The sequence below is a fragment of the Seriola aureovittata genome, chromosome 10 (assembly GCF_021018895.1).
Source record: "Seriola aureovittata isolate HTS-2021-v1 ecotype China chromosome 10, ASM2101889v1, whole genome shotgun sequence".
Lineage (NCBI taxonomy): Eukaryota > Metazoa > Chordata > Actinopteri > Carangiformes > Carangidae > Seriola > Seriola aureovittata.
In genome coordinates, this window is record NC_079373.1 from 8,279,694 (window position 1) to 8,292,100 (window position 12,407).

Below are 12,407 nucleotides of genomic sequence, written 5' to 3' on the forward strand. Positions count from 1 at the left end.
AAAAAAACAGCAAATACAAATACTTACATGCGGTCACATATTGTGCAGCTAAGTTTACTGCGTGTCCCTCTCCTAGCAGAATCTGTTGCTTTTCACTGTCATCACCTCCGCGAAGTTTGGGATCAATAAATCAAATCAAAGTATTCCGCTCTGATAGTATTATATTTGTCACATTTAAAGATGAAAGGCATTCTTGTGTCGTCCTTTCTCTGCGGTCAGACTGTGGTTACCGAGTGTGTATGTGGTCAGGATCTGTCTCTGCTTTGTGCCTCTGACAGACAATCTGCCAATTTATATTCATTCATGGTTTAGGGCCAGATAGCAATTAAGTTTGTTGTGAGTGTTGGTTTGATTCGTCCAATGTTCCAGACAGCCATCTTTTGTTAATTGAATAATTTGGTTTAGTCTGATTAGTGGTTGGAAAGCAGTGTGTGAGGCTGAACAGTACTGGGTCTTATTTGATCAGTGAGTCTCAGGACCAGCTGACAGAGGGGACTATTGGGGGGGGGGGGGGGGGGGGGGGTGCTTTTAATATTGTAAAGCATACAGTCTAGACTTGCTCTATATGAAAAGGGCCCTGAGATAACCTCTGTGATGATTTGGTGCTATAGAAATAACACTGACCTGACAGGTTACAGCAAGTGGTGAGGCAGTGCTCAGTTTTGTGAATGCACTAACTCTTTAGGATACATGGCTCCTGGTGGCGGACTGCTGCAGAGATTACACCTGTGATATCATGGTCACAAGTTTGTCCATTTAACTGCTGCTCGATCCAAGATGAGTGTATTCCCTTAAACCACCGCTTCCCACTCTTCTGGGTTTCAACCTCTCAACATGAGGTGTGAGTAGTTTTACCATGCAAATATGCTCACACTGATGTTTAGTGAGTATATTTACCATGTTCACCATCTTATTTTAGATTGGTAGATTTGGTCTTGAGCTGTCCAATTATGTGCCAGCCAGTTGAAAAATTAATGAATTGATCAAATTTATGAATGAAATGAACAGTGATTAAGCTACAAACTTGCGTAAAGGCAGCCCACAAACTCCCCATGTACATAAAAACAACGTAAAAAAAACTTTCTTTGTGCTTCATTTCACTCAAGACCACAAATGTAAATCTCATGGCAGGGCAAGAGGAAAAGTCAGGGGAAATGAACGTACAAACTTTCATGGCAAACTATTTAATAGTTGAGTCATTTCAGTCTGGACCAAAGTGGTGGACTCACCAACCAACACTGCCATCACTCGAGCTACTCTGCTACTTTGGGTAACAGGGGAAAATTTGAAAAAGATTGGAAGAAATCACCAAATGTTTTTGTAGCAGCGGACATTTTTCCTTCTTTCCTATCCCATTAATAATCTCAGATTTACCCCTCAGATTTATCTTGCGTCCCCTTGGCGGAGTCCCAGCCTCCGACTGGGAGCCACCGCCGTAAACCAATTCCGTGCGTAATAAGTCCAGTTTTTCTTCCTCAGATCTTTTCGATCCAATCTATAACTCATTCACACGTATACATATTCTGTAAACAAATCCCATTGGTGATCAAAACACATCACAAATTCAAATTGTTTCCCACTGGCATAAATCAAACAGCGGATCGGCCCCGAGCAGGACTCATACTAATCTGAGCAGGCCTTCATGTGTATGCAGGCTACGTATTCAAGTGTCCTTGTGAAGATAGTATCATTATTTCTCCTATCGCCCATATTAATTGGGTCAGCAGCTGCAAGAAACTTGACCTTAGCTGTTGCCTGGCAACCATTTCCCAAGCATATAGAAAAACGTTAAGTAGAACTTTCCTCACTGGGAATTACATAACGAGATTTGCAACCAATCAGAGTATATAACAAATGTATTTCATTTATTGGTAAAACAAAGTTCAACAGACGTTCAGTACAGTGAGCAGAGACTGGAAGGAGGTTTCCTCTGCTGTAGAAAAAAATAAAATAAAAAGGAAGAACACAGGAACTGAAGGAAGTGGCAGTTTTGCCACACAATGAAAATAGTATGAGCAACAAAGGGGAAAGCCTCGCTTTTAACTTTAACACAATACATCACAAACATACTGGACCCCTTCTAGTCCAAAGAGGTTCTGCCCTTTGGTGAAACACTAATATCTAATGTCTTCACAGAGCTGTAATGAAGAAAAGGATAATTACAGAGCCGAGCGCTGGAAACCAATTATGCTAAATAAAATGACCTCTTCACTGAATGGCCTTTGTCAAAAACAAGTGTAGTAAACACTTCACAAGCCTCCAGTGCACACATGCACACACACACACACACACACACACACACAGACACTCAACATGCACTATTAAGTATAAAACACCTTTACATGGACTCCTCTCCCCGTACAGTGCGCACACGCACACACACACACACACACACACACACACACACACACACACACACACACACACACACACATACAGCATTAGACTACAGAGTCTGGAATGTGCCACCAGAATAATTATAGAGTTTAACAGTGTTTAACTAGAATCAATTAATAAATTAATATATGTAAAAGCTGTTTATAGTTATCTATTTGCTTTTTCTATCTTTGTAACATTTATATTTTCCATTTTGTGTTTGCGTCAATTTAAAGACACATCTCATTCATTTAAAGACATCTAAGCTGTGTCTCACTGAACAATTAAATGAGATGAGACCCAAAGAGCAGCATCAGCAGCATCAGCATCAGCAGCAGCAGCAGCAGCAGCAGCAGCAGCAGCAGGAGCTCTGACTGGCCTGAATAAATATTAGCCGGCTGATCAGAGCTCTGTCTGTTGCTACTTTGGATTAGGTGGCTCACTGTTTACACATTTTAAAATTTTGGAGTTGTCTTTAAATTAAAATCATCATTAAATGAAAACTGCAAATATTAAAGCAGAACAAGAACAAATCAATTATGAGATGAATACATAAGCAAATAGAGTACCAAAAATGTCACATTTAAATTATTTGACTTAATGTTGAAATTCCATTTCGATCATTTGAGGACAGGATAAGGACATTAGGCACAGGCAAATTAAATAATCTTTTGATCGCCATCATTATTATTGGAGTATATAAATGCCTGAATGAAATTAGCTGATTTAAAATATCTTTTAAAAACCCATCTTTTTATTAATTGATTATAACTAAGCACTGCAAAAGTCTGTAGTACTACTCTGGTGGCTTCACTTTCTTGTACTGCTGCTGTATCTTTTGTCGGAAAACTTATGGTACTATGAAAGCAAATAATGCTTAACAAGCGTTTTTTCAGGACTGGGATGTCGGTGAGCCGGGGAGGCCGTTTCCTCTTTCTAGGGAAATAATTTCCAAAAGACATTATGATACATTACAGTGTATTTTAATACTGAGTGATGCAAGAGCACATAATATCATTCCACTCTGACCATCATGAATATATCTCTTTTAAATTTGACTATTTTCTTATGCAGCATAATTTGTTGAAAATACTGAATAATTTGGCATCTTTGGTTACTAATATATGCAAAGTACTCCTTTATACATGATAAACTTACATGAAAAAAGTTAGTAATGTAGTAATAAATTAGTTGGTACTTGCACTTTACAGAAAAAAAAAAATCAACTGGGACACTTTTTTGGACCAAAATACTTGTATTTTAAAGACACTGCACACCAAACGAAAAACTGTAAAAAGACAGTGAACACTTTCAAAGCGAGTGTAAAGTTAAATGCTGCAGGTTTCATTTTCAGTGTTTGAAATCAGATAATTCTTTTTGTTCTTTACAGTAGGATAATGTTTCAAATAAATCATTTTCATGCAATTACCATGACTGTAAAACTGCTTCTAAAACTTTCAAGGTTTATCTAGACATAAAGAAGCCCTGAGCTTTGGAGCAGGAGCCTCCCCTGCACTTCAATGGCATGTTTATGCCAAGGGCAAAACCACCTTTTTGACTCTGTTGGTATTCAGTGGAGGTGCGGCAGCCACATAAGTAATCATGAGGTGGCTCATTGGTTTGCTATTTGATCTCTGCTGATTGCATTTATTATCTCTGCAACTAATATCAAGTGAGGGGATATGAGCAGGTCATCAACATATATTGATGTTCATAATCATATCATTTCAACAAGAGTGACACATTTAAAAATCGAGTAAGAGAGACGTCACACAAGCATAAATTAATATGATAAAGTCTGACGATCAAATGAGGTAACAATTGTCCGTACAGTATGATATGAAAGCATATATAAAACATTAATATAGCAGACCATAACTAGGACAGCTTCCATTGTGTTGCCTATAGTAGCATAGACTGTCAGAATGTGTTTCTGTCTGTATCTCAACATAAGAAAATATCAAGGCACAACTGTAGCTGTGACACTGGTGTGATACTGCAGTGTCACAGCTGTAGAAATACTCCTCTCATGTAGGCACCAAAATAGTTTACCATGACAAAATTGAGTTATGAAAATGCAAAAAATTGGAGCGAGCACCATTAAGTGTTTGCATTCTGTTGTAAAACATGTTTGTTATTGGAATCAGTGCCTCTTACAAAGGTTGGTTTAGAAAAATATATCAATACAACTGCAATAGCCATCGCATTAGCTTGGTGAGTATCACTTTGTCCTTCTCATGAATCTCATGACAAGTTGCGTCAAACAACTTTCTGTTGCGGCTTGATGTCATCCGAAGAAAAGCAACAATTCGGCATCTTGACAAACTCTCAACCTCAACCAGTCCGCAGTTATGTAGTTCAAAGTCTCAGGAGTTCATAAGGTCACGGAGAGAGTTTGTGGACATCAAAAGAGACTGCAGGTTCCTCCTGCGCTGCACTGTCAATCACAATGCTCGGGTGCGTCTCTTGGGTTTCCATGGAAATAGTCGAGTTCGTGGAGGGCGTCGCTCCGAAATTTGGCCCGTCCACAGAGAGCAGCATGGGCGTTCCCGATCGTTTCAGACCGTCACTCACGGTCACGTGCGTTTCCTCCGGCGTCACACCCATGTCCTTGCTGTACTCCGATGGCGACTTCCTCTTTATCCTCTCGTACGTTTTGTCTTGGTTTTCCGTGAAGGTCTCGCTGTCCTGAAATCGCCCGAACAGCCAGATGAAGAACCCGAAGAGGACGAACGCCGCCAGGCTCGGGATGAAGGCCAGGCACTTGACGTCGAGGCTGGCTCCGATGTAGCGGCTGTGGAGGAACATGTCCCTCTCCACGTAGCTCAGGTTGGTGCTGGGATCGATGTTGGTGGAGCGCCACTCGTAGGTGAGCGTGCTGTGGTTGAAGTTCCTGAGTGTTTCTGGCTCCTCCACCGTGAAGATCTTCTCCCCAGGCCCCACATACTGACCATACTCGTAGGGCTTGTAGAAGATCTGGTTCTTCCACATGTTAAGGTCCAAAATCAGCACGAGGAAGATGATTCCATAGTTGAACCACTTACCTGTAACAAGACATGTGACTTCTATTAGATTAGAAACTGAGCCATCTCTGACAGATAAGCAAGGAATAAACATGCACGAACTGTACAGGTAATTTAACAGACGGGCAGATTGATGTACAATACAAGCCTACTCCAAACAAGATTTAGAGGGCAGAGTCAGACAGACAGATATGCTGTCACATTCATTTATCAGGAGTACCTCTCTCTTTCCATATAGCTCACGCACCGAGACAGATAGATCCATTTACAGGTGCTACTTCCTCTACAGTATCTTCTAACGAGATCACTACATTACCATGAGACAGCCATCTCCCCAGGTTGACTGATAGCAGGCAGATGTCTCCGCGGGTATACGTGACACCTCTCCCTTCCTCTCCCAGAGATATGTTGTTAATAAGCTTTTAGTTAAACCAATCACGTCGCGCCGGAGCCATTTCCATAATGCCGAATGGATATGCAATGCATTACAGTTAACGACCTTTCCCGAATCACTGAGCGTTTGAACAGCTTAACATTTAGCACAGGAACATTGGTTTTGCCTTCTCTTGATGGCTGTGAGTCGCCGTGTGCACGCGGCGGAACAAAATGGAGAACCTGGGAGGACGGTTTTAAATGGGAAATACAGTCGCTCGCCGAGAACATTAAGACACAGAGTTGTGAAAGATGATGAGAGGCACGTCTCGCCACAACAGGGAGAAATGTGAGGAGGAGGAAAAAAAAAAAAAAAAGTTGCAGTGGTGGAGGCACCTGTGTGCCACACATAGACTGTATATAAAAAGGTGCCACTTCAGCTGCACATGTATCATAAATGGTTGCTGTGGTTTATCACCATCAAACTGTTCCCCAACAGAGGGAACTGGAGAACTAGAGCAGCAACCGTGTGTTTGGTATTCACCACTTCAATTCAGAACTAGGCCAGAGTTACGTCTCCCGCGTAGAAATTTTGATTTCTTTCTGCTACTTAATCAGCTCACGAGCAAAGGTGTTGAGAAACTGTTTGGGAAAGTTCGATGCACTTCCTCTTGAAACAATGAGACGACCCTGCTCCGTGTGTGCAGCAGCTGTACCTGTGATATGAATGTGGTACTCCTCTTTAAAGACACGCTTGCAGACAGGAAGCTTGACCTTCACGTGTGTTGTTGACATTCCTGGTAGATTCATATCCAGGTCACCCATGAAGTGAGGGAACTCCCAGTCCTGGAAAATAAACACATTTAGCTTGCAACTGTGATATTGTAGCCTGAGCTGAAGAAAACTGAACACATTTAAATAAACGCACCGACATGAGCAATGTCAGCCATGCGTCGTGCTTTATTGGATGTCCAACACTTCACTGAACTCTCTCGTATTAGCTGTTATTAGGTCTCTGTGGAGTCTCTTCATACACTGACTGGAGGTCAAACATGGTGCTGGCCGCTGAGGACTCCACACTACACTTTGCGTTTACAGGCTTGTGGAGTGTACCAATGTGCACTGGGATTTCAACACGTCAAAACACATCAACAGGCACCCCAAACTGACATTTAGAAGCTGTGAAGCCTTGTGGTGTCACTTAGCTTTTTTTTTTTTTTTTTTGCTATTATGTGGTTATATTTGGTGGCCAGTGGCTGTCAGCTAAAGCATGCACTATTATCAGTGAGGTAGTGGACACGTGGCAAGAAAATTTAGAGAGTTTCTCAAAACATCTCTGTCCTGTGAAAACCATGTATCTTCAAAATGTCAACTTTTCATTCTTACAGCTTTGTGAAAATGTATTTTTTTGTTACTTGTTGAAGTTTGAGAGGGATGGTTAATCATTCAGTTTATCCAAAAGAAATCCTGTACATGACCTGGTTGTTTTCAGGATACAGGAAATCAAAAAGGTTCTGTAAGCTTTAAAACTACAGCCTCCAATTTAAGGTAACAATTCATGTATTTTCAATTAGAATTCATACATTTTTTTCCCCAAAAATCTATAATTAATGTAAATATATTAAGGGTTAACTTTGTGATATCTGATGCTGGAAATGGTTCCTTCATTAAAAAAGTCTATTATTGCACATTAATGCCGTAGTTGCTTATTTTTTACTAATGCCAGTAAAAAATATAGTTTACCTTTTTCTTAGCTACTACTTATATTTTTGTGTCCTTTAACTTATGTAACTGTAACTGTTTACTTTGCATTATGAAAGCCTGTAAATAAATGGTGAACACGGATGAAAATCACACACAGACTGATGGGGAGAGGAAAATTAAAATATTTTTTTAATTCTTTCTTTCTACTGGGCCGATTTAATAAGCTCACAAATTAGTTTTTGTCATCTCTATTAGTGGAAAAAAAATAAGACGCATAATTCCACTTTTTTCAGATTACATTCCCCCTTTCCTGTTCCTGTTATTTGCACAAAGTGTCTTGCTGCATGAGATTACCCCATGTCTGCTTTCACTATATCCTCATGTGAATCAGAGTCTCCCATGCCGATATCTATGAAGAGCATAACAGCTTGGTGATGGCCCCCTGGATATTAATTAAGTCCTTCTCTCCTCTTCCATAGCTGCAGTATGTGTTGCTATAGCACTAACAGGCATGGCATTTAAGCCAGGCCTCCCTCCCACAAAATAATGAGTCTCTGTAACGTATATAGGAAGAGTAAACTGGCAGAGTGTATCAGCGAATTATCTACATATGTAAATGTGGATATACATATACACAGAGGACAGAAATAGTACAACTATACACATAAGTATAAAAAAAAAAAGAAAAAGAAAGTAAGACCCAGCTTGAAGGCAAATCCAGACAGGTCATTAATTGGGGCATTAATTAGTTTGAGAACAACAACATCCATCTTTTCTCAAGGAGGTAAGAGATTAACTATGGCACCCTGTGCTCCAAGATGGAGGTGAATGAAGCTGTTGGGAGGGCGGTGGTGGAGGAATTTTTATTGACTGGTGGAACGCAGTGACGGCCGCCCCGCCAGTGGATGGGCCCTTTTCACGGGCGTGAGCCAACTCGACTCATAAATAACTGTAGTAAATGTGCTTGCTGTACACTGCGCAGAAAATGAGAAGGGCCCGTCATAAACAAATCTATGCGAGTAATGAATGATATATACCGCCGAGTTAAAGGGAGAGAGGGAGTCGCGTGTCCAGAGTGGCTCGGGGAGTCAAACGGAGATGTCAAAATAGGCACTTCATGTTACATCAGGTCTGTGGCTGGAAACAGGAGGTGATACGGTCGGGAAGCTGGAAAAGCTGGCCTCAGCAAGACACCATCATCTCTGGTGGGTAAAAGCTGTGGGGCTGAGCCTTTTCTATATATCTGCATAATCACAATAATTGGGTAAATGAATGAGAGAAACACCACAGTGCGAAGTAATTACTGCCAAGAGCAGCAAGGAGCCCTCCTTAAAGTAATGAATTGTTTCAATAAGTGAGTCGAGGAATCACTTTTAGTGATACAGTTGTTCTATAGTACATATTACCATAGGAATTACAATGGTGTTCTTGCCAGGTTTCTGTGGAGTGGTGTATTTGTAACACTAGAAGATGTTCTCCCATGCAATTGCAGGCTCTGAGTAATTAGCATAATCAACAGAGTAGAAACTTATATTTGGGGGATACCAAATATTAGTCTTGCAACGAGTCCACTAATACCCACCAACAAGGCCAAGTGAAATATGTTCATTAAGCATTTGGAGGAGCTGAGCCGTGTTGAATTAGGCTTGCAGTCAAACCACATACATGATTGGCCTGCGGTTCTGGCTCCTGGCTAGCAGGCATGAAAAAAAAAAAAAAAAAATCGCTTTTTCCCACCCTTTTTCTCCTCAATACACAGTTCTGTGTTTTTTTGCCCAGACAAACACATTTACATATTCATGAGCCACTGACACAGGCTTTATTGATGTACAATCTCCTGTGGGAGTGAGAACATTGGGTGGGAAAAAAGAGAAGGAGGGGTGGGGGGGGGGACTGAGAAAAACTCCAATCTTGTGACTCATCATTAAAGAAAATAAACTTGGCTCACAAGGGAGTGCGGGAGGAAAGGGTGAGTTCATGGCTGAGGTCTGGGAAAGAGGGATGGAGGGACTGAAAGTGAAGAGATGTAAAGGAGTAAACAACAGTTTGTATATCTCTATATGTGCTGGTGAATATGTGCGTGCGTTTGTGTCCATGCCAGCTGAGACTGATCAAACATCCCTCTCGCTGCTCTGTGCCGCAGTGCCCCATTGGTGAATGTGGGGGGAGGGGAGAAGGAGGAGGAACTGGCAAGATGGGTAGGAGACTAAGCCAAGAGACGTCCCAGCTCCGTGTTTTTTTTGTTTTTTTTTAATTGGCCACAGGGGAGCGGTATACCTGCATGACAATGAGAAGGTCGAAGACCAAGATGAAGGAGGCCAGGAAAGCTCTGGAGACCTCATCGCTGGGCAGGAAGCCACGGTTCAGGTTGTCCCAGCTGATCCAGTCGGTACTGATGACCAGAACCACCACTGACGTCAGAGAGATGAGCACTGTCCTGTGAGAGGAGAGGAGAGGAGAGGAGAGGAGAGGAGAGGAGAGGAGAGGAGAGGAGAGGAGAGGAGAGGAGAGGAGAGGAGAGGAGAGGAGAGGAGAGGGAAAAGAATGACATGAGAGGAAGGAAAGGAAAATGAAACAGAGTAGAGGACAGGATGAAGAAAAAAAAAGGGAGAGGAAGTAAAGAAGGAAAGGGGAGAGACAAGGTGAAGGGACAAAAAAAAGGGACGAAAAAGAGGAGCGGAGAGAAAAAGAGAAGAAAAACAAAACAGATAGATGAAGGACAGTAGGAAAGAAAAAAGGAATGGCGAAGAGAAGAGAGGCAATGAGAGGAGAGAGAAAGGAAGGGAAGGAGAGAAGAAAAAAGGATAGGACAGGAAGAAAAAGGAATGAAAGAAAAGGAAGGAGAGGAGATAAATCTATGAACGATGTGCATTAAAAAGGTCAAGACCTTGAGAAAAACACATTTATAATTTCAAAACTTCCAATCTAGATGAGGCGCACAGTTGGTATTGTATATCTCGGAAGACAAACAACCCCCCGACGTCAATTACACGAGGAGATAAATCAAGCACTATTCACTTTCTCTTTTCATAGACTCTACAACGTATTGAACAACAATTTTACCTGGATTTGAAAAATAGCAGCAGATAAAGCTTCCAGGATGACGAATGTGTACAGAGGAAAACTGTGTCTGCGTGTTTGTCTGTTCGTGGATGCAGAGACAATGCAATTCAAAAGCGCTACTGCATACATATTGATTTACATATTTAACACGAGCCAAAATATTTCATTCAAATTCCATTTTGATTGTTGTGGGTTTTTTTTTTTCCCCCTGCATTCTTTCACCATGTGTGATTTTTGTTCATGTCACATTGCAGTAATTCTGCATTCACTGTTTACTAGGACGTTTCTCACAACAGGCACACTGGTGAAGGCTAGTGTTATTCTCTGCTGTGTGTTCTGTCTCAATGTCACACAGTGATTACTGTGGTGGTGTGTGCATTCTCACACCACACAGCGGCCGGCTGCATTGCAGATAGTGCGTGCCAGCTCTTAAACCACTTCAGCTGTTAGGGAGAGAAATTTTTGAGGGTTTTTATTATTCCACGTTAGGATTCTTTTTCGTAGCAAAGCCCGACTTTTGGCGCTGTCCTTTATTAACTGCCACAAACCCTTCAACGCATATTGACAAGATATATCCAGTGACACATTTGTCAATCATATTTCAAGCTCTGAATTCCAAATGATAGCTCGTCAAATCCGGCATTGATCGTGACGGAGCGAGTCGGGGCATCCATCAATAAAATGAAGGGCTGCAGAAAAAGTCACAGAACAGTTTGTCTGCTTGCATTCTAATCGCAGGTGAATCAATTCTGCGAATGGAAATGTTAAACACTGCAGCCAATTTTGAAGTGTGAGATGTCTTGTGTCGCGAGCTCTCTGTGTACATATCAAACAGATGTCAAACTGTTTCAACCGTATCCTCTTCCTCACACGTCCTTTTACTTCTCGCTGTGACCCTAAAATGAACCACTGGCAAAGGCGTTTGCATGTCGTATTTGACTGACAGCACTGAGCCACTGGTGAAAGAACACCGCTGGGACCGTGCACTGGTGCTGTATTACATCTGAACAGGGAACAATTCTACTTGGCTTTCTAATAATGGGCATATCAGACATGCTTTGCAGCATTTGTTTAGCAGTTATTTAAGGGTCACAGCTTGTAGTGCGAAAAGGAAAATGCAGGGCCACGGTTCGCCCCGCGACCTTGCTGTGTCCATTGATTTTCACCCTGTTCTTCTAATTAAAGGTGCTGACACTGAGTGAGGGAAGATTAACACGGCTATTGACTGCGTGTTACCCTGCAACGGGCTGGAGAGAACACATATCACACACATATGCATGCACACACAGCCTCGTAGGAATATATAAGGCATTTAGTGAGCTAGTAAGTAGTAAGTCTTGTCATGCACATGTAGTCAGAGAAGGAGACAATGTACCAGAAGAGAACAATCCGGTTGTTGCCTTGTTTCCAGAATCTTCTGGCTGCTTTGCCCCAGTCTGGGTAGTGCTGATCCTGGAGCATCATATCTGTAACCTTCAGAAATGAAAGGATGTAGAGGAGATTCATCTATAAAACAGTTTATTGTAGCTAAGCATTCATACTGGAAACAAGAAAAACAGTTACTCGAGCTCTGTTCAAAAGTAACACAGTAAAACCTATCCACCACCTTTGGGATGAACTGGCATGCTGACCGTGAGCCAGGTCACATCTCCGAACATCTGCGCCTGACCTCACTAACGCTCTAGTGACTGAATGGGAGTAAATCCCTGCAGCCAGGTCCCAAAAGCCTTGTAGAAAGCATTTCCCAGCAGAAGGGAGGCTGTCATAACGGCACAATAATGCCCAAAGGTTTCGGAATGAGATCTTCAACAACCAGATATGGGTGTGCATTTGCATGTCCACATACTTTTGGCCATATAATCACATGTG

The 12,407-nt window shown here is 41.8% G+C and overlaps 1 protein-coding gene across 3 annotated transcripts in view; it reads right to left on the reverse strand.

Moving 5' to 3' along the window:
• Nucleotides 1-3,343: 3,343 nt before the first annotated feature.
• Nucleotides 3,344-12,407, reverse strand: part of tmem117 (transmembrane protein 117) — a 44,417-nt gene continuing 35,353 nt past the window's right edge. For all 3 annotated transcript variants that reach the window (XM_056387834.1, XM_056387835.1, XM_056387836.1), the window contains exons 5-8: nucleotides 11,914-12,011; nucleotides 9,753-9,912; nucleotides 6,488-6,617; nucleotides 3,344-5,420 (exon numbers count right to left, since the gene is read on the reverse strand). In XM_056387834.1, coding sequence (XP_056243809.1) covers nucleotides 4,759-5,420; nucleotides 6,488-6,617; nucleotides 9,753-9,912; nucleotides 11,914-12,011 — 1,050 coding nt within the window. In that variant the 3' untranslated portion in view covers nucleotides 3,344-4,758. The remainder of the gene's footprint in view (nucleotides 5,421-6,487; nucleotides 6,618-9,752; nucleotides 9,913-11,913; nucleotides 12,012-12,407) is intronic.